The 21,863-nt window shown below is 38.2% G+C and overlaps 2 protein-coding genes and 1 pseudogene across 3 annotated transcripts in view; all 3 read left to right on the top strand.

Moving 5' to 3' along the window:
• The window catches only part of slc12a5b (solute carrier family 12 member 5b), a gene marked incomplete at both ends in the record, with an annotated part of 38,328 nt that extends 31,494 nt beyond the window's left edge, over nucleotides 1-6,834 (top strand). Inside the window, 13 exons of the mRNA XM_079238786.1 lie at nucleotides 85-183; nucleotides 685-804; nucleotides 962-1,066; nucleotides 1,182-1,350; nucleotides 1,474-1,669; nucleotides 2,843-3,012; nucleotides 3,204-3,335; nucleotides 3,494-3,601; nucleotides 3,805-3,921; nucleotides 4,170-4,375; nucleotides 6,243-6,257; nucleotides 6,361-6,494; nucleotides 6,743-6,834. Of these exons, the coding sequence (XP_079094912.1) occupies nucleotides 85-183; nucleotides 685-804; nucleotides 962-1,066; nucleotides 1,182-1,350; nucleotides 1,474-1,669; nucleotides 2,843-3,012; nucleotides 3,204-3,335; nucleotides 3,494-3,601; nucleotides 3,805-3,921; nucleotides 4,170-4,375; nucleotides 6,243-6,257; nucleotides 6,361-6,494; nucleotides 6,743-6,834 (1,663 nt within the window). The remainder of the gene's footprint in view (nucleotides 1-84; nucleotides 184-684; nucleotides 805-961; nucleotides 1,067-1,181; nucleotides 1,351-1,473; nucleotides 1,670-2,842; nucleotides 3,013-3,203; nucleotides 3,336-3,493; nucleotides 3,602-3,804; nucleotides 3,922-4,169; nucleotides 4,376-6,242; nucleotides 6,258-6,360; nucleotides 6,495-6,742) is intronic.
• A 3,905-nt stretch (nucleotides 6,835-10,739) lies between these two features.
• LOC306754514 (ammonium transporter Rh type B-like) lies at nucleotides 10,740-12,159 on the top strand (annotated as a pseudogene). Its single transcript has one exon. The product of its transcript is annotated as an ammonium transporter Rh type B-like (transcript).
• A 3,017-nt stretch (nucleotides 12,160-15,176) lies between these two features.
• LOC306755513 (RNA-binding protein 39-like) lies at nucleotides 15,177-21,557 on the top strand. The gene is made up of 15 exons (XM_079239919.1): nucleotides 15,177-15,371; nucleotides 15,951-16,008; nucleotides 17,651-17,700; nucleotides 17,845-18,042; nucleotides 18,135-18,188; nucleotides 18,854-18,971; nucleotides 19,072-19,224; nucleotides 19,304-19,441; nucleotides 19,516-19,581; nucleotides 19,661-19,865; nucleotides 19,980-20,066; nucleotides 20,138-20,225; nucleotides 20,552-20,657; nucleotides 20,772-20,850; nucleotides 20,930-21,557. The coding sequence occupies exons 2-15, from the start codon at nucleotides 15,958-15,960 to the stop codon at nucleotides 21,028-21,030; spliced, it is 1,494 nt and encodes a 497-aa protein (XP_079096045.1). The 5' UTR covers nucleotides 15,177-15,371; nucleotides 15,951-15,957; the 3' UTR covers nucleotides 21,031-21,557.
• The last annotated feature ends 306 nt before the right edge of the window (nucleotides 21,558-21,863 follow it).

The raw sequence follows: 21,863 nt of genomic DNA, 5'->3' as shown, positions 1-21,863 counted from the left end.
TCCATGTGAATGCACTACTGTGCACATTTAGTGTATTTAATATCTTCTCAGTCTTACTTCTCTTTGCTGATGTTCTTTTTGAAGGTTCTTCTTAATGTGCTACATGTTCGTCAATCTCGCCTGCGCTCTACAGACTCTGCTTAGGACACCAAACTGGAGGCCGCGTTTTAAGTTCTACCACTGGTGAGTTTGTGTGCAAATGACTTTTCAAACAGGTAACATATGTCATTTGAAGGTGCCCTGTGGAGATTATTATGGGAAAAAAATACCAAATTGAATGGGTCCCATTCTCTAATAATGTAATAATCTTCTTTATTTTTGCATCCCAAGTGTTTTCTTCTTTGTTTGAATGGTAAAAGGTCAGATGCAGCTACTATGAAATTCCAATATTTTGAGGGACACAATTTTATAAGAGGATAAATCCCAAAGAGAGAAATAAGAGAGTCAGAATTTGAAACACAATTTTAAACTCAACTTACAACTATAATTTGCAGTAGTAGTGGCAAGTTATTCCTTTTAGCTGCAAATCGATCTATCTATCTATCTATCTATCTATCTATCTATCTATCTATCTATCTATCTATCTATCTATCTATCTATCTATCTATCTATCTATCTATCTATCTATCTATCTATCTATCTATCTATCTATTAAAACCAAATGGGATGTTCTGTTACCCGCAGGGCTTTATCGTTTCTCGGTATGAGCCTGTGCCTGTCGCTTATGTTCATCTGTTCCTGGTATTATGCCATAGTTGCCATGGGTATCGCCACTTGCATCTACAAATATATTGAATTCTGTGGGTAAGTTGACACATTGGACTTTGATTTCATCCTCAGAGTGGTTTCTTTTTTGTAATAACAGCAAATGATTTTAACTAAGCATAGGTTTGAGCGTGTTCAAGTGGATCGCAACATTCTAGATACATCATGTGCTAACTATTGATATGCTGTAAAACAGAGCTGAGAAGGAGTGGGGTGATGGCATACGAGGTATTTCCCTCAGTGCTGCACGATTCGCCCTGATGAGGCTGGAGGAGGGACCACCCCACACCAAGAACTGGAGGTCAGTTCAGTTCACCCTCAAAGATTGAGACTCTTGTGTTGAGTTTTTATACATAAAATATGATGCTAACCAGAGGGATTCGGAGGATATTTAACTGTCATGCTGCTTTGTTTAGACCTCAGATCCTGGTTCTGGTGAGCATGGATGCTGAACAAAATGTGGAGCAGCCCCGTCTTCTCTCCTTGACCAATCAGCTAAAAGCAGGCAAAGGTCTGACTATCGTCGGCACCTCTGTTCAAGGAACCTTCCTCGACAATTACACCGAATCCCAGAGGGCAGACCAGGTCTGTAACTCCACTTAGAAAAATACACGGTGAAGTTATATGACTCATGTCTTGTTGCTTCACCACAGCATATGATCAGATAAACTTGCCCACAGCTGTCGTCTCTTCTCTGTTTGTCTGCAGTCTTTGCAGAAGCTGATGGAGACGGAGAAGGTGAAGGGCTTCTCTCAGGTGGTAATTTCCTCCAATTTGAGAGATGGGACATCTCATCTGATCCAGGTCGGAGGACTCGGAGGTCTGAAACACAACACTGTGATGGTCAGCTGGCCCCGTAACTGGAAACAGCCAGAGTACTACCAGCAATTCAGAAACTTCATCGGTAAGGCCACTGCTGACAAAAAATGTATGAGATGTGTGTATTTTAATGTACTGTCCATCTACTTTTATAACCTATTTTATATCTTACCACCAAAATTGGTAGATTGCTTATGTTGAAGGTGCACAACTTGCAGTAGCCACATGTACAGCCTCTTCACGGTGAGGTTGTGGGCTGTCTGCCAGCAACATTTAAATCTGTAGCTCACAATCACTGATGTTGCTCACTCTGCAGAAACATTTTGGGTAATACATGCATCAAATTCTACAAATACTGTTATTTGTTCATGTACAAACATTTATATGGTATTTTATAAGAACAAATAATAAAAATATAAACACGTGAGTCTCAGTGGGTCTTACATATACATAAAATCAGACATACTGTTCGGCCTCCAACTCTGGTCCTCGAGAACTACCATCCGGCAGGTTTTAGTGTTTCCCTGGTACAACACACTTGATTCAAATGAAAATGTTCTCCAGCAACTTGCCTTCATCTTCTGCACCTGCCTGTTTAAAAACCATTGGTTTGGGTCAGGTATGTCACAGCTGGGAGACACTAAAACCTGCAGGATGGTAGCTCACAAGTACCGGAGTTGGAGACCCCTGCTGTAGATACAAAAATATACCAGGTGTCTCTTCATTCATGACTAACCAAATCATTCATCATTCATGTTAACCAAAAAAAACACAATCATATAATATACAAAGTGAAAATAAATACAGACATAGCCCAGGTTTCTTGTTTAAATGACAATGGAAAATGCAGTGTTTAATAGTGAACTTAGAAAATGCTGCATAATGTTGCTGTGTAATGTCAGATGGTAACTGTTTTATATGAAAGGTGCACAGGAAGAGTATCATCAGATTGTATATGGCTGGTGAAATGCACAATAAATATGTGGTTTATAGTTACAGGATACCGGATGGTATCAAAAATTTGATTTTTTTTCTATTGACAACATGAGTCAAATTGCTCACAGTTTGATAACGGTCACAACAATGTAACATTTTTTCAGTTCTATAATTTATTATCAGCCTTAATAACCCAACATGGGTTGGACTGTGGACCTTGTATGTTTGCAACAAAAAAGTTAATTTTGCAAAAAGAAAAAGGAAGAATTTAGGGACTCTTTTTCAGGCCTTTTATGTGGCATTTCTTTTCTTGCATCTGCAGAAGTGGTTAGGGAGACAACTATTGCTAGTTTGGCCTTGTTGGTTCCTAAGAACATCTCCAGTTATCCATCCAATGGAGAGCGCTTCACTGAAGGCCACATAGATGTTTGGTGGATTGTCCACGATGGAGGCATGCTGATGCTTCTTCCCTTCCTGCTGCGCCAGCATAAGGTGGGAAACATTTACACTTGCAAGGTTACATGTAAACTTTGCAGGAAGAAATGAGTCCGAATGGATCTGTGTGTGTATTTCTGTGTATTTGTTTGGATGGGGAAGGTGTGTGTGTGTGTGTGTGGAGGGGGGTATCTTAAAGGAGCAGTGCAGACTGAAGCATTTCTAAAAGTTTATGTTTTGTGCCACAGGTGTGGAGAAAGTGCAAAATGCGCATTTTCACTGTGGCTCAGTTGGATGACAACAGCATTCAGATGAAGAAAGACCTCCTCACCTTCCTCTATCACCTACGCATTGATGCTGCGGTGGAAGTGGTGGAGATGGTGAGAGATTTGTCTGACACATTATGAGTGCACAAAAAAACCTTCTTTTTGTAAACAATAGGTTTGATCATTTATCCAAGTATCAAACCTTATCATGCATATACTTATAATAACCAACCATATAATAACCCACCTAAGAACACATTTTCCTTTTAAAGCTTGACAACGACATCTCAGCTTACACCTATGAGAAGACACTGATAATGGAACAACGATCGCAGATCCTTAAACAGATGCATCTCACCAAGAATGAGATGGAGAGAGAGGTGAGAAAAGTCAATGTTTTGCATTACTGAAGCTAAGCTGGAGCCTGACACTCATTTTGTAGATCATTATTACTTCATGGGCCTTGTACTTCCTCTCTTAGGCACGGCATGGCTTCTTAAGGTGTTTGGATGTGCCGTCATTGATTTTGAGGAAAAATAAATGAGTTTCAGAAATCAAATAATGCATTTCCTTTTCTATACAGATCCAAAGCATTACAGATTCATCCCGTGGGTCCATCCGGCGTAAAAATCAGCCCGCCCTGCGGCCTCAGCATAGCACAGAGGAGGGAGCCAGTGTGGCTGAAAAACCAGAGGATGAGGTAACTCCTCTCTGACCTCTGCATGAGAAAAGCTTCCTTTGTACCTGTTATGTCTCTATGATTCTCCAGATTTAGTTTTTCAAATTATGTGACTGGCCTCCTTCACGTCAAGATCAGCTATCTCAGCAGAGTTTCCTGTAGCTGCTCAGTGAGTTTTCACTGGCTTCTAGAGGTTCACCTTTTCTGACAGGTGTCTTTCTTCACTCTTTCACCCTGTCACACTGTCATGTCACATGTTTGTCTCTCAGTCTGAGGCTGTCTCCAACCCAAAACAGGTACAGCTGATCCACAGTAAGAACGCCTCCACACCCACCAGCCCCACCAGCCCCACATCCCCTGCTGCCCCACCAGCAGGAGGCGCGACCACCTGGACAGACAGTAAGGGTGTTGACAAGGGGAAGACCCATTTAGCACCAACACCAGAGGCGGGCAAAGATCTCTTCAGTATGAAACCGTGAGTGACCTGGCAGCTTGATCTAACTCATTAAAGCAAGCAAATAGAGCAAATACAGTGAACTTGTAGCCAAACTGTTAGCTAAATATATTTTAAAATGGAAAATAAGAAATCAAGCTTTACCTTTTTTTCTAAACTTATTTATTGAACTATCTTCACATGCCATAGAATATAAAAGCATTTGTTGTTAGCTAGTAAATCATTTTAGTTGGTTAATCTTTGAAGACAATATTGTGTATGTTTTGTGTAGAATTTTTGGCCTTTAGCCTCTTATAGAAGAAAAAAGAGAGATGTGTACGGAAGCTAAAGACTTAGCATATTAAATTTCATTCAGTTTATTGTCATTTATTGCAACTTACCTCCCTGTTCTCAGGTTGTTCCTGCAAGCCACACAAATAACCCAGACTGAAAACAATGTGCAGTTTATTTTAAAAAAATGATAATAAAATAATTGTTTATTGGGCAAATAACCATATTTGATCACTTCATTTGACATGTGGTGGCAAAATGTGTCCAAATGCTACTCCATGAAATCATAGAACACAGAGTTTTCTACACAAGTCATTAAAAATGAAGCTACATTCCAAATACTTTATTAAATGTATTCAGCATAAAATTTAGAAAATGCTTTACTGACTACTAACTAAAATTTCTGTTATTTAAAATATAGATATTTAAATATAGAAGTTTTAAAGTCTTCTAAGACACTCCAGTATTATTAAAAACATTTATTTCTATGGCTGAAAATTAAAATTTCAACAAGTGCCCAATATGGTGGTAAGAGCTAATCTTTCACCATATTCAATGCTAAATTTAGCATTTTTAGCAAAAAATTATCCAAATCTGCTCCAAAAATGGTATTGATTCTTTCCAACCAACATTCCAGCTTTCCAGCAAATTTCAGGAATTTATATTGGTGGTCTGGGCTGCTTGGTAGCATAGTGGTTAGCACAGCAAGAAGGTCGCTGGTTGATCCTTGGCTGGGGGGGGGCTCAGTCAGTGGCCTTTCTGTGTGGAGTTTGCATGTTCTCCCCATGCATGTGTGGGTTCTTTCAGGGTACTCCAGCTTCCTCCCACCATAAAGACATGCATGTTAGGGGTGAGTGTGAATGGCTTTTTGTCTCTTTGTGTTGGTTGGACTGGCAACCTGTCTGGGGTGTACCCTGCCTCTCGCCTAAAGACTGCTGGGATAGGCTCCCTTACAACCCTTAATCGGACTAAGCAATACAAATAATTAATGAATGAATCTTGAAAGTCTTTCATTTTTTGCAAACATGCATAGTGTAAGAAGCCATAAAGAGATGGGTGCATTAAGTTCATAAAAGGATTATCATGGTCAGCGGCAACACTCAGTTAGGCTCTGCCATTTAAACCATTTTCAGTTGGGACAAGGGGACTTAAAGTCTACCAAAACATATCCTCCACACCTTTACACCGCTACCAGTCAGAACAATGTTTTCTGGGCAGGGTGGATCCTGCAAACCCTGCATGAAAATCTAAAATACAGCTCACCGGGCAGCAAAAACAAAACCATGCCACGTTCAGTCAATTAAATCTGGTTCTTACACATTCTGATGCAACTTCAGCAAGTTGTTTCCACTTGCTGAAGTTTAAACCAAGCTAGCACATAGCAGACATATGCTAAGAGCTGCGTGCTAATCCGCCTGCACATAGCACATGTCTGCTATGGGTAGCATTAGCTATTTGTGTTAATAAGAAATTTAATAGGTGTACCGAATGACCAGTCAGTGTGTGTCATGTTAATTATAATAGGAAAAACAAAGAAATATATGCAGTTTCCTGTGTGTACTGGCAGTTCTCCTTTATGTAACTCAGATATTATTACTTTTTTCCAATCATGCTGCAGGGAATGGGAGAACTTGTAAGTACAAAACACTTTGTTGTGAGGCAAGCTGCTTGACTTGAGCAACTAAAAGGTCCATTTTTGAATCAAACCCAGCCAGAACTGTTGTTTCTCCCATCAGAAACCAGAGCGACGTGAGGCGCATGCATACAGCAATGCGGCTCAATGAGGTCATCACTAAAAAGTCTAAAGAGGCTAAACTTGTCCTGCTCAACATGCCGGGACCACCAAAGAATCGAGTGGGTGATGAAAACTGTATCCTTCACCTAACTTACTGTTTTCTATGTATTTTTGTGAGTTATTACAGGTCATTATATATTTTTTTTTCACAAGAGGAAAATAATTTTGTAAATTGACAACACGGATACATAACAAAATAAACTGTGTGATACATGCCTGAGTTGTGGGATTCATTAGCTGAAAATGGCAGGAACTAGATTAGATGTTTCACCATTTTATGCAAAGCACAAAAAAGCTGCAGTCCTTCACTCTGAACGTCTCAGACATGGAGTTCCTTGAGGTGCTCACTGAAGGTCTAAATCGGGTTCTCCTTGTGCGTGGAGGAGGACGTGAAGTCATTACCATCTACTCCTGAGGGGCTTTTCACAGCACATATCAGAACTCTGGCCTCCTCTGTCTCTCTGTCATTCCAGGAAAATCCTCCGATCCTGTCACCAGCACGCTGCACCCACGCAGCAGCGTTTTCAGGTGGCATCGACTCCCATGGACCCATCTTTGTGGGTGGTTCAAAAGATGTGACACAAACCTATTTTTAAAAAAAACTCCCTTTCTGGCTTGCTTTCAACTTTTTTTCCTCTGAAATATTCTTTTCATTTTCATTATTACTTATTTTCCATAATTATGTTTACTGTTATTTATGTATTTATTCTTCAGTCTTTTCTGTCTTTACGTTTTCTGTTGTTGTAGGTTTGGATTAACAAAAAAAAAAAAAAAAAAGCCAGAGTGCTGTTGATGAAAGTAATTCAGTGTGTAGATGAGGGTCTCTTGGAGTGATGTGGTACATCCACAGCAGCAGAGGTGTTTGTCAGTGTAAAAGGCTAATTCAATGGATCAAATGAGGTTTATTCTTATATATTTTTGACACACTGGGCAGCTGACTTCAGGTGACATGCTGAAACCCAAAACATTCACCTATCATTTTATTATCATGTGGGTTTCCACATTTAAGTCAATTTAAAGACATATATTAGTTTTGAATAGATGATCCCACATAAACAGCGAAGAAAATTTTTTTTCAATCATTATTTTATATTATTAAGTTAGATTTTTTTTTTTTTTCCAGATTATTTTCTAAAATTCCCATTGCATAGTTATCAATTTCCTGCAAAAATAAAAGTTAAGAAGGCTCATGGTTGCCACAGATCCTGGCATATAGGCTATGTATTGTCTAAAAATAAATAATAACTTCAACATCAAATATGACTTGATGATGACTTTTCACAATTTGGATCAGAAGAAAGAAATTTAGTAATATTATTACTTTTGATGTACTTCAAAGATGGTGAGAGCATAGACAGAAACAGCTTGGTACTTTTTATCTGCCTGTTTGTCAAGATCTATCCTTAAAGATGAATTCCTTCAACATAATAACCAGAATAACGGGCAAAACTACTAATCTTGTTCTGTCCAAAGGTAACTAACTTCCCTGGCTTTTAAAGTTCACTTGTATACGTCTGCCGGTATGTAACAATCTAAAAAGCAGGCACTAAATGTGCGTGATGTGTTAAAAGGGCATAGCAGAAAGCATAGGTTAGATTTCTGTTCATTAATCAGAAATTAGGTTTTTTGTTGGTGTGAATGTGTTAACAGTGGATGTTTAGCATGTGTAGTTATACTTAAAAATTTAGTGAACCCTGTAGAGATGTTTGTATTTCTGCAACAAGATGAACAAAAACCGGGTTTTCTATTTCAGAGTTTACATTAATGCATAAATGATGACTTTTGCATTTCATGCAGAAATACAGATTATTCTAAAGGTTGCAGAAACGTTCAGTCAATGTATATTTATGTATAGTTTTGAACAAATGTGTCATAGAATTTGTTTCTTTATTTTCTTTTTGGCATCCTTATTAGTCCATCAAATCTACTAATTCTGTTACAGTTGTAGGAAAAGACAAGAGTATGTTATCTTACCCCAAATTAGTTTATTAGTACAGAAAGAGTCCTTGCAGTAGCCTATATATCTTTTTCTTTATTGTGCACATGTCGCTTTTATGTTGCAATATACAGTATGACAACATATTAATGGTAATAATCTGCACAGAGGAATCATTATTTGACTCATAATCTTGACAGGAGTGGGTGTGTAACATTTAAAGCAACAATGACGACTCTCCTGTAGCTCCTTTTGATGATAGAGTTGTTTTACAGGTTAATCATGCTGATCAGTAGAAATGTAGCATCGCAGTTTCTTTTTTCTTACTTTCTCACGCAGTGTGTTTGCTATATGTCACTCATTTTTCTGATGCAACAAGATCTACAACATGTTGAAGATGTGCAGCAGATTGAAGAGGCGCATTTACATGAAGATCTGGGATTTTAGGGGTAGCAATAGCACGTGAGCGTAAACAAGTTTTGTAGATATAAAATAAGACATTTGCTATGTCTTTGAAAATGTTACACAAACTTTATGTTTTACTATATCTTTTGCACGTACAAGTAATTTTCAGAGCACTTTTAAAGAGTGAGTCTAGTTAAATCCTATTTATCATAGTCCAGTTACAATCCACATCAGTTGAATTTGTAATAATTGTGTTCATATAAGTCAATTCATTTCAAAATAAATGATTATCTTAAAAAAACTATTCTCTTTTTTATTTTATCACCAATCCTAAGCAAGCCTGGGGTGATGGGCAAGAGTGCAATGGAAACACCATTTTTGAACAGGGTGTGATAATGGCTTGCAGAAACCAATTTTATATATCTGAATAAAATGCAATAAATCTAAATAATTTTAATACAGCACTTATAAGTTTCTGTCATCTTTTCTGGTATCGTTTGTTGCATTTTGTACTAAAGAGGTCTAAGATCGTCATCACTTAAAATGTGTCAGATTTGAGTTGTTAATGTACAGTAGGTCCGCTACAGGTCCTATCAACGGCTCCACTCGCCAGCAGATGACACTATCTGCCCATGTTTAGTCACTCTACTGCCTGTGCTGGACCATTTCCAATTTGGGGGTTTTTCAGTCATAAGTCAGCCACAATATCTGAACCGTCACCACCGTTCTGGTCTTAATATGACAGCTGTGAATTAAACACACTGGACTTGCTATTTACAACAAGAGTAAAACACATCAAGAGGCTCTTCTTACTGCTTTTACTTAGCTTACTTTAACTCAATAACTTGTGTTTTAAATTAAGATAAACCACAATAACTCATCCAGCAAGAAGGATTGGGTCCTCTGATAATCTACATAATACATATGCTTGACTTACCTCATCTGTAGGGTTTTGTTTTGTTTTATTTTTTAAAGATTCAAGGCAGAAATATCTCCTGTGTTGAATGCTGATGAATGACTTATTTCTCTCATTGGTTGTAACAACCAAAATGTGGAAATTTGAGCTTCATTGCAGAGTTTTGAAATTCTTTATATGTTTAGTTTCCTATGTTGTCTTTAAAACTTGGCAAACAGATTAGGATGATGTTTCTAAACCCAGCAGGAAATGTTTTGCAACATCTGTCTATTGGAAATGAATTAAAAATCAGAATTCACAAAAACATGTTCAGTAGCACAAACGCTGATTATTAGCTTCTGCATGAAGCTGCTCCTCTGGCCATAACATTGTGTAGAGGAGAGGAGACATCTGCTGATGAAAAGGAGGTTTGCACCCTCCTCCTCTTGTCTGCTGCAAATAGAATCTTCAGATCCCCCCTGAGGAGCTAATGGTCCAAATTAGTTCAGTCTGTAGTCATCAGAAGACTAGAAATTATACCAAGCACCACATAGTCATATGGAAAATAAAAAAAACTAAATCTTATGTGATGTTTTACCCCTTGGTTTGATTCTTTGCTTTTTGGGAGAAATATGGCAATAAAGAGAGACAATTTTCATGCCTCTTTTCTGGGAAGAGTTTCATTTGACCTCCTCTTTTTTAAGAAAGGGGGGACATTCTGTTAATGATTGCAGCGTCGGCCTCCTCGAGGTCTGACTGCTGTTAAGCAGCTACTCCCAAAAAAACAGTTTTGATGAATGAATTAATAATGTAAAAATGTTTACTTTAATTTCAGTTCCGTTTTTCTTTTTTTTTTTTTGACAACAGAAATTCACAGAAATTTTTCAGATTTTGCTTTTAAAAATTGCTGACATAGCTTAACTGTTTATTGCAAAGGACAAAGTCCACACAGCTGCATTTCTCTTGGAGGGGATTAGTGTTGTTTGTCTGAGTGGCATCAGCCACTTTTAACATTTCTTATCTCAACAAAGCTGATCCTGGCAGCAAAAGAAATCAATGCTATTCTCTCGAAAGAGTCATCAGGATGAACACACAATCGACCAAACTTCGAGTAAAGTTACCTGTTTGTGTTTGTCACTGAGGTGATTATTGTTGTCCTGTATGCAGCCTTCGTCACCTATGATGAGCATGCTGATGCTCGTTTTCAGACCAACCAGACAAATCCGATGCACAATGCGGTGTACAAGGACTACCCTTTCTTCACAGATATACAGACCATGATATTCCTCGGCTTTGGATGCTTACTGGCCTTTTTCCGACTGTATGGCTTTGGGGGGATGGTTTTCAACTTTCTGACAGCAACATTTGCGATCCAGTGGGCAATTTTGGTTCAGGGTTACTTCCAGTTCTACCATGATGGTAAGATCCACCTTGCAGTGATCAATCTCATAAATGCCGAATTCGCCTGTGCTGTGGTGCTGATATCATTTGGGGCAGTGCTGGGGAAGACCAGCCCATTGCAGCTGCTTGTCATGGCTCTGCTGGAGGTGCCAGCATTTGCAGTCACAGAGTGGGCTGTGCTGAAGTATCTAAAGATCAATGATGCTGGTGGCTCCATTCTCATTCATCTTTTCGCCTGCTATTTTGGTTTGGGTGTCACTTTTGAGCTGTACAGGCCTAGTTTAAATGAAGGCCATGCAAAGGAGAACACCAGTTACCAGTCTGACATCGTGTCTGTGATGGGGACCTTATTCCTCTGGGTTTTCTGGCCCTCCTTCAACTCAGCATTGACTCTAAAAGGGGATGACCAACACAGGGCCATCCTCCACACCTTTATTGGCCTCAGTGCCTCCACACTCACAGCCTTTGCTCTCTCTGCAATGTTGAACAAAATGGTAAACTAACAATGGCTGATATTCAGAATGTGACCCTGACAGGAGGCGTGACAGTCGGGGTGTCCGTAGAAATGATGATATCACCTGCAGCTGCATACATTTTAGGTATGCTGGGCTCCACTGCATGCATGCTGGGTTACAAATTCTTGAGCCCCTTCCTAGCACGGCGCTGCAGGATCCAGGATCAGTGCGGGATACATAACTTGCATGGACTTACAGGACTTATATCATGTGTTGCTGGGATATGTGCAATACTGGTTGCAGATGAAGAGGTTTATGGCCCCAGTTTGTATGAGATTTTTACTCACAGAGCACCAACAGAGGGAGACCCTATGCTTCAAGAGTTAAAGACTGTGATCCCAGGCGTACAGTCAGGTTTGGCAAGGACTGCCCAGGAACAGGCTCTCTTCCAGGTTGCAGCTGTGTTCTCAACGATAGAATTGTCAGCACTGGGAGGCATACTTACAGGTTATGTACTGAGACTGCCACACCTTGCATCACCTTCTGATGATCTCTGTTTTGATGATGAGCTTTTTTTTTTAAGTTCCTCCAGACTATGATTCACCGCTTAAACCAAATAACACCATTACTGCAGAAGATTTTATTTAATGATGTGCATTATTTCAGTTATGTTCTTGCATTTAACTGATTTGTTATTTTTCTGAGGTTATAATTATTATGCAAACAGTTTGTGTGCACAAATCATCGATTAAATGTTTTTATCCATTACACTGTAATAAACACATTGCATAGGGACTGCACATAATAAATTTGATGTTTCACTTCGATCTTATAATGAATGTTTTCACAAAGCAGAAAAATCAGGTATGGCTTCAGAGTATATTTCACAGAACAGTCAATTCACAGAATAGTCACTCAGGCATGATTTTGACATAATGATGTGTGTACACTTCAAACAAATTCCCAGTCATACCTTTACATATTACATACATACCCATTACAAGTTGAACTGTTACTCGGATGTCAGGGTAGACAGTTAATCTTAATATTCATTAGATGGCAACAAGCAGCTGTAACTAACAAAGTTCTTTTTTTCTATTCATAAAAATAGTGATTTTCCATGTTTGTTTGTGGTCGAAATTCTGTTTTATAGGCAAATTTGGGCAACACAAGTTGTTTTTATCTCAAGAAAAATGGCAAAAAGGAAATCTAATGGTCCAAGGTGTTTAAGACATTTAAGTAAAAATTTGAATAGTGAATACATTCAACCATAGACTACATAAAAACCAGTTAAATTAGAAATTATATCCACAGTATGAATTCAGTGCAGAGGACCTTAGAAAGAAATTAAATTTCAGACACAGTGATTTGTTTTAATCTAGACATTTAAATCTGTTCATGCAGTGAATGAAACAACAGTGAAACTGGCTGCAAATTCTGCAATTAGGCCAATCAATATGATTAAATGTAAGGAAATATGGGAAAACATAAATATTTAAACCATTTGTATAATATCAGACATGTGTTTTTAGTGTTGCGATCCCTATGTTAAACAAGACTAAACTCCAGATATTTAAACACTTCCCTTCTGACTCGGGATACTCGGCACCACCAGGGATCTGTAATATTTAACCTCTTAGACTTTTATGGGTCTATTATACTTAACTCCCTCTTTAAAAGGGTTAATAATCAAACTCACTAGACATTTCCTTTTACTTCTTCAGAGAATGCAGAGAAGATGTTTTAAAAAGAATAAAACTAAAGTCCATAATATGGTTATAAAGAAAAATAAAAGGTTTAAAGTTTTTTGGGAGCCAAATTTTTTGTTGTTATTGTAAAGAATTTTATTAGCAACACTTCTTATAATCACAGAAATTGATCTAAAGAAATTTTTCAACACAAAGTGTTTTTTATCATTGTCTTCAGGCCCAGAAGGTCTTCAGGTCTGAGAATTAGTAGCAATATTACATTAAGTAAAATAAGTTAATGAAACGGCCATATCTCCAGAAAGACAGCTAAAACTTGTTACTCCTTTATAACAAGAAAAGACAGACACATTTATCTTAAAGCCTAAGACTTTTTTCCTTTGGGGGGAGGGGGTCTATTCAGGGTTTCCAAGGAAAATTAAGTTTGAAACAAAGACACTCTACTGAGCTGATGGGGGTGTGCTCATTGTCATATACAGAGCAAATTGCACATAAGAGACCAGTGAATTTATCATAAACTCTGTGAATCATGAACTGTTTGACAGTCAACATTTTTCTCATTTGCTGTAAGCTTTTATCTCGACTTCCCAGTTGCACCTTTTTGAATTCTTGCCTTCAAACTTTAACATTTTCCTTGAATAACTGCAGCATCGGAAGTGTTAAATATTATTTTGACAAACTGTGGCTGCGGCATGTGTCATGTCAGCCCAGACTTGGGAGAAACCATTCAATTTGTTGCAAGCATACAGTTAAAAACATCATCCACAATGGGGTGTGGGCACTGGTGTTCACTGCATGGGTAGCTTTCCACCTCTGTGGCTACATCGCTAATACTTTAAGTTTCTTCAGAAAATAATAAACTGGAATTGATGCAATGATTTAATGAATTTTCCTGTGGGTATCCATAAAATATTTTTCATTTTATTATGACTTTTTCATTAATAAGCAACATATTGTGAAATCACACCTGTGTGAAAACAGCGTGGCAGTGTAAACGTTCAGGTGTCTCCTGCAGTCCAGACATGTGATGGACTGGGAATTTTTTTTATTTTACCTATCTTAAACCTGTCGGCCAGTGGGCCTTGAAAACTTAAGTTGAGGATGCCTTGGCTATGAGAGGTGTAAAGAAATATACACCTCTCATAGCCATAACAGCTGTGAAGTTCCTGCTCATTTGGGATCACCACTGGCTTCAGAAAGTCATTCAAATGAGTTTGTCTATCACTGGGATGGTAATCATGTGTCAGTCACACATCTCAGACTGGCACATATCTGACAGCACTTGAATATCAAAATAAGAGTGAATACCAACAGGGGAATATTTTATTTAAAAAAAACTTGTCCAGTCTTAATCCACTTCGACCAAACTGATTATTCCAGTTAGTGCAGTTTAGAATAACTGGTTATAAAACGTTCATTCAAAAATAATAACTGCTTTACTAAGGATGCAAACAGATTTATTCTAATTCAATCTTCCATCTTGAGCTGGACATGGTGACAATGGAGGGTAGAAAAAAAACTTCAGTAGGGTCAAACCTTCAGCAGAACCAGGAAGTCTGGTTATCTGCCTCAACCAATTTGAAAAGAATAAGAAAGGAATGCTTTAAATTTTCAAAACATCAGCTTTCCTTTCTTCACAATTTTAATTGTTCTTATAATTCCAACTATTTTATCAATCCAATTATTTATTAAGTTTCCTCTAGGGATTCATAATTCATTCAGTTTAATTTCTGAGTTGTTTTCTAAATTGTATTGCAGGTGTATGTCTCAAAGCCCTGGGTCTTTTAAGCTGTGTTAGCGCTGTAAGGAATAAAAAGGAAAAACATTATTTTTAACCTTATCTTGCTGTTGAATTGTGCAGGTAAGTTCCACTTGGCTTCGGTAGGCGGCAGTAATAAAACACATATCGCCGCCGCTGCAGCAAAATGAATAGAGAGGAAGAAGGGGAAGAAGACGGAAGGAGGCTGTCAGGCCGCGACCTGCTACCATTGCTGCACAAAGTTGGGGCGGAACAAGGGTTACATAACATCGAATATTGGGATCCATCTTAGCTTTTTGGTTTCTGCCAAGAGAGATTCCTCGAGACGAACCGCTTAGGAACCACATTGGCAGTGAAACTTTGACTTTGGCACATCATTTCATCCATTTTACTCGGTAACGTCATGTTTGCTAATTAAGCTCGCTCGTTGCCGCGGAAATGCTGTTAGCGGCCATATTGGCACTTTGAGCTGAACGCCTATTTTTCAACCAACAGCTATTTGCGCCCCTTTTAATCGTTTTTTTTTTTTTGGTAATAGGGAGTTTATCTTTATTATCACTCGAACATTTGCGTATCTTTTTAGACCTTTATCATCCGTGTAGTTGTCGAAGTTTGTTGATAAAAACTTTAAAACAAACTAAAATCTAAACGACGGAAAAGCCGTCTCTGAATGTGGCTAGTTAGCATTAGCTTCGTGTCGAGAACGCGTGTCTCTTAGCTAACCTCGAAAGTGATTATTTAAGCTTTCTTTCAGTCTACTACTTGCCTTTTGACAGAATTCATTTAAATATGTTGCTGGTTTAACTGTTTTAAGATTTTAAGTGTGAATGACTGAAATCTGACAGAAGAAATGCAAACGAAATTAAATTTGTAGCCCCTTATCGTTGACATCGACCATTTTAGTTAGCGTTGTAAGAGGCCTTGTGTGCATAGCCGTGATTGTAATTAGTTTTTGCGACTACTTTTGTTTACAGGATCAATATGGCTGATGACTTTGACGTTGAGGCCATGCTGGAAGCACCATACAGAAAGGTGGGTTGAAAGTTACGGAAATGAGCCCTGTATCATTGTTATTTTGTACTCCTTTATTAGCTCTTTACATTTGCTATTGTGACAAAGTTAACTTACTTGTTGTGTGGTGTAATTAAGCATTAAAACGCAATACAGAATAATCAATAAATCCACATCTATCTCTCTTTATAGACTTCCCTAATGATATCTCACCTCTACTCCCATGAATTCATCTTTGATTCCACTGTGAACTGTGAAAAAAAAGGAAGGTAGTTATTGCGCATATACTGATGTACTGTGGTTCACTTAAGGACTAAAAGATTCAACCTAGATCATCCAATCCCTATTCGGTTGCAACAAGGTGAATGCCAGTGGTTGATAAGCCCATCTTTACCTGTCCAGCAAAGGAGGCAGTATTTGGATTTACAGCCTGCAAGTTGCCTCTCATCCTTAATGTGCCGTCTTTATTGTTAATCATAAAAATATATATATTTTGCAATAGAAGCATATGGTTGTGTTTTTAGCAAGAATTTATTTAGCATGTATTTTGGCCAAGCCTAGTTCTTTGGTGGAAATTATTCCATTTTTGCTGTAAAATTTAATTGATCTTTATTGAAGATTAGAGATTAATACTTACGGTCTTACCTGAAAAAGTACTCTGCAGCTAAATCTGTAGAATATGGCTTGTCCTTACAGACTAACTTACTTTGGACATGGCTCCTGTCTTTCTGAAACTGAACACATTTTCATATATATATATATATATATATATATATATATATATATATATATATATATATATATATATATATATATATAATTTTATGAATTTATTTAAATATTCATGTATTTATTTTTGCATGTAAATATGAATACTGCCTCCTTGCCATAATCAGCTTTAATGTGAATCAGCATCTTGACTTTATTGCATGCTACACATTATATCAGTATATTAGGATTACTGTAAAATAGTTACATCTTTCTAGTGTCATTGTTTTTACATTTTTTTTAAAGACTGCATTTTCAGTAGTTATTTAACCCATCTGAAGTCAGAAGGTTGTAAGTATTAATGCAGACTGCTGATACTGGTTGTGTAACAGGTGGTTGATTTAATCTTTTTATTTATTTTCTTGGGCATCAATATTACTAAGAAGTGTGAATCCCTGTTTGCTTCAGGGCAAGATGTGTGACAGAGGTGGCATCGAGCTCTTACAGTCCAAGAACGAAAATGGGTGAAGATCACTGGACTGACTCCAACCACACAGGATCTCTTTTAGTGGCCATGGGCCATGCGTGGTCCCATGATTAGGCACAAATAGTGGCATTGGTACGACCTGTTAGGGGGGGAGGGTGGAGATGACCTGGCTATAGTCTAAGCTTCCTAAACTCTGCTAATATGTTGGAAACTCCCTTAAGTTTGCATTATTGCATTAAGTACTGAGAAGCCTTGTTAGAATAAAGAAACAAGAGTGGGAAGGGAAGCAATGGGGGGGGGGTTGAAGCACACTGTCCAGACTTGACAGTAGGAAGTTTGTATTATTAATATTATTATTAATTGAATATATTTTGCATTTTCTCTTGTCCCACCCCACCCCCCTTACCTTTGACGACTTGAAATGTTTCATCTACGTCCTCATGATGTTCTTCTATAAACCTTGCTTAGGATGAGAACAAGTCCTCTCATGCAAACGGACACGATGAGCACAACAAAAAGTAAGTTTTAAATCTCTATTGTCAATTAAAATATGTGCTTTGCAGGAATTGATATATATGGCATCAGTAGCATTTCTGTGACTATGCCAGCCACAATCATATTTTGGCTGGTGGCTGGTTCTGATTCCCACCTTTGTGTTTCAGGAAGAGAAGGAGCCGAAGCAGGAGTCGAAGCCCAGGCTCAAGAAAGAAGAAAAGCAGGAGCAGATCCAAAGACAGGAAGAAGAGCAAGAAGAGGAGCAAGAGCAGAGAAAAAAAGCGCAGCCGCAGTCGGGAGCGCCATCGCAGTCGCTCCCGGAGCAAGGATCGTGCTGGGCGCTACAAAGCACGCAGGAGCCCCATGTATGTGACCTCTTGAGTTAATGAAGCATACACATCAATTCTAAAGTTTATCTGATAATTGATTGGTCTGCTTTTTGGTTTTGTTTTGTTAGTCGGAAACGCTCCAAAAGTAGAAGCCCCTTTAAAAAGGAAAAGAGTCCTGTCAGGTAAGATTAACTATCATATCAAATGTCAAGAATGTTTTCAGGTACTGCTGTGACATCAAAGTATACACTACTCACCAGAAGTTGGGGATATTCAACTTTTTGTGAAGTAAAAAGCTGATACCATGCTGGTATATCATGCATCTAGGACATTAAATAGAATCATGCAGTAAGAGTGCAATCATTAAAAATAATTTATTGACAGAAAAACATACAACAGCTATGTGTGCACCACAACATAAAATGTCAATGTTTTATCCTATGTTAAGTGTAATCTTGGTTTGATGGTGCCTAACCATGAACTGTATAATGAAGATGACTGTTTGGATACAAGTTGTCATGAAAACGGAGCATTTTGTGGTTTATTCATGGTTCAAACACTTGTGGGGGTTTTGTAACTAGTCGTGTTTTTGGAGAACAGCATGTTGGTTAATGAATACTTACACGGTGAAAAATTTTACGTGTTTGTTCAAAAGTTTAGAGAAAGTCCAAACAAGTTCACCTTCAAAGGTTTTAGTGTATTTTTTGTACTTTCTGTCGCGATACAAAAAGATAAATATCCCGAACTTTTAGTGAGTAGTCCATATACAAATATAATTAAACTGTTTAATTTTTTTGTGCTTTTTAAGGTTTTCAATTTCTTAAATATATATTCATTTTGTCCAAAGGCAACCAATCGACAATCTAACACCAGAGGAAAGAGATGCCCGCACAGTTTTCTGCATGCAGCTTGCTGCAAGGATCAGAGCTCGAGACTTGGAGGATTTCTTCTCAGCTGTTGGAAAAGTAAGTTGAATTTTTTAAAACATTTTCCTTCTCCTGCCCAAGTTAACAGATAAATCTGAGAGTAAATTATTTTTTTAATTTTGACTGTTTCTCTCCATAGGTGAGAGATGTGCGCATAATCTCTGACAGAAACTCTCGAAGATCTAAGGGTATTGCATACATAGAGTTTGTGGAGTCATCTTCTGTACCACTGGCAATTGGACTCACTGGCCAGAGACTTCTAGGAGTGCCGATTATTGTCCAGGCTTCCCAGGTCAGCAACTTGACCTTTACTATGTTATCTACATGTGGCACAGCCAGATTATCAACAGTTCATCTTGATGTATTTCCAGGCAGAAAAAAATAGAGCTGCTGCTGCGGCTAATAATCTACAGAAGGGAAGTGCAGGTCCAATGCGACTGTACGTGGGCTCGCTTCATTTCAATATCACTGAAGAAATGCTGAGAGGGATCTTTGAGCCCTTCGGAAAGGTAGGGAACACGCCTTACCAACAATTCTCCATTGTAAATATACCACAGTCATCTTGACTTTTTTCTTCCCAAAGATTGAAGGAATTCAGCTAATGATGGACAGTGAAACTGGGCGATCCAAAGGATATGGCTTCATTTCAGTAAGTTGAACTTGTCATATTTGAAAGTGCTGCTGTATTGGCCTCCAGGCTTTTTCTGTAAGCTCTTGACTCTTTGAAGTTTGCAGACGCAGAGTGTGCAAAGAAAGCACTGGAACAGCTGAATGGTTTTGAGCTGGCTGGGCGTCCCATGAAGGTGGGACATGTTACAGAGCGCTCTGACTCATCAACAGCTAGCTCATTCCTGGATAACGATGAGCTTGAAAGGACTGGCATCGACCTGGGCACCACCGGACGTCTGCAGCTTATGGCTCGGTTAGCAGAGGGTACGTTGCATACATTAAATAGTTGCTTTTTGCTCGTTTCTCAATTTCATTGCAACTATGTCCATTCTCTTCGTATACCTGCTACATGCCTCTGAAAATTCTCTTACTGTCCAGGCACCGGTCTGAAGATCCCTCCTGCAGCTCAACAGGCTCTGCAGATGACTGGGTCTATGCCCTTTGGGAATATTGGTGCTCCTGCAGGTCAGTGCCAACGTGATGCTACGTACTTTTTTCTTTTTGGTAAAACTCACTAATTATTATTCTTTTGACAGTTCCAGCTCCGAGTCAAGCTTTGAACCTCCCTTCGCAACCACTGGCCACACACTGTCTCCAGCTGTCCAACCTTTTCAACCCACAAGCGTAAGAACATTATCACTCACACAGTTTCATGTTTTCTAAACTTACAACTGTATTCCAACTCATTTGGATTTTGCAGTTGTCATACATTTTTCTATTGGAAGTGACACATTTCTGGAAGAAGTCCTTTCAGTGAAGCTGAAAGCTAAATATGGATTAAGTGTAAAAGTTCCTTCTAGGATTGTATTTGTATGGTAAGCCAGTATGATTAAGAAATGTATCAACCCATCAAGCATCTATATTGACACAGTGTTGTGTAAAGATGGTCAAGCCTTTTTTAAGGAATACACTTATTTTCAGTTGATGAAGGAACATTTTTTTCCCCACAGAGAAAATGATCCTGGTTGGGCTGCAGAAATCCAAGATGATGTGATTGAGGAGTGCAACAAACATGGAGGAGTTGTTCACATCTACGTGGATAAGAATTCTGCACAGGTAATTAAAGATTCACATTACTACTGGTATGGATCTTATTTAGACAGGCTGTATGTTTCTTTCTCAATTTGTCCAGTAGTTAATACAATTTCTTCCATACCTTTTCTGATTCAGGGCAATGTGTACGTGAAGTGTCCCTCTATACCTGCAGCAATGGCAACTGTAAACGCTCTTCATGGACGCTGGTTTGCAGGTATGTAATGTGGAATTTGTACAATCATGTAGGAGCAAGCTACTCACCCCAAACATTAATTTTATTTTTTTCCTTCCAGGTAAAATGATAACGGCTGCATATGTTCCTTTACCAACCTACCACAACCTTTTCCCAGATTCAGTAACGGCAAAGCAACTTCTAATGCCATCGCGCCGATAGTCTGAGACGTATTTCCAGGAGCCAGTGTATATACATGTTTGCATTCATAGAAATGTCATTGAAGCAGATGCATCCAAATTAGATGGCTGTGTGTAATAAAGTGGCCTCTCATTTACCATTTAAAATTAGATTTTTTTTTTTCTTTATTTCTAAAGTTTCTTTCCTATTTTTGTGGATTTGTGTTGTAAACTGCCACTGAGGTGTAATCTACAGATATCTACTGGTCTGTTTTTAAAATTTTTTTTTTTTTGGCTTGTTAAACCAAGTTTTACATTTAAAATGCTTTGCGAAGAATTAGAGATGTTGGGTTATCAGGCCTTTAATGCCAAAAGTATATAAATGTCAACAATAATTCTTTGTAACTTTCTACAGCCATAAGTTGTTTTTGTATGAAGGCTTCCAATAAATTTGGCAACTTCATAATTTGTTCCTTTTGTCCCCCCTTTGGGGAGTCGGTCAATCTAGTATACATTTAAAGTGTCTGATTAAAGTCTGACTGCATTGGATCCTACTTCTTTGCTATTACTAAAGAAGTTTCCTTTTAAAGTTTCAAACTTCTTGGCTCTGTCAATTTATTTTGAAGACGCATGGACATTGGTGTAAGTCAAGGTCACTCCACTTTTGGTTCAACACAGCTTACAATTTTCACAAGATGGAAAAAGACTAATTTGATATAAATTGGATCATTTGACATTGATCTTTATGTTGAGTATCAATAGTTTTAATTGGTTTGGAATCAATCCTTTAAAAGAAAACCAGCCTTTGTCTAAGTATAATTAAGAGATGACCACTAAAGGCAAGTTTCCTGGTAGTGACAAATAGTTTGTCAAAGA

This window comes from Telmatherina bonti, assembly GCF_933228915.1.
Source record: "Telmatherina bonti genome assembly, chromosome: 4".
Lineage (NCBI taxonomy): Eukaryota > Metazoa > Chordata > Actinopteri > Atheriniformes > Telmatherinidae > Telmatherina > Telmatherina bonti.
Note: the sequence above shows the minus strand (reverse complement) of the source record. Positions and strands in the feature narration are given on the sequence as shown.

Coding starts and splice junctions, on each gene's coding strand:
- LOC306755513 (XM_079239919.1), top strand. CDS start 15,958: ATGGCTGATGACTTTGACGTTGAGGCCATGCTGGAAGCACCATACAGA. Junction 16,009..17,650: donor TGGAAGCACCATACAGAAAG/GTGGGTTGAAAG, acceptor AACCTTGCTTAG/GATGAGAACAAGTCCTCTCA. Junction 19,866..19,979: donor TATGGCTCGGTTAGCAGAGG/GTACGTTGCATA, acceptor CTTACTGTCCAG/GCACCGGTCTGAAGATCCCT.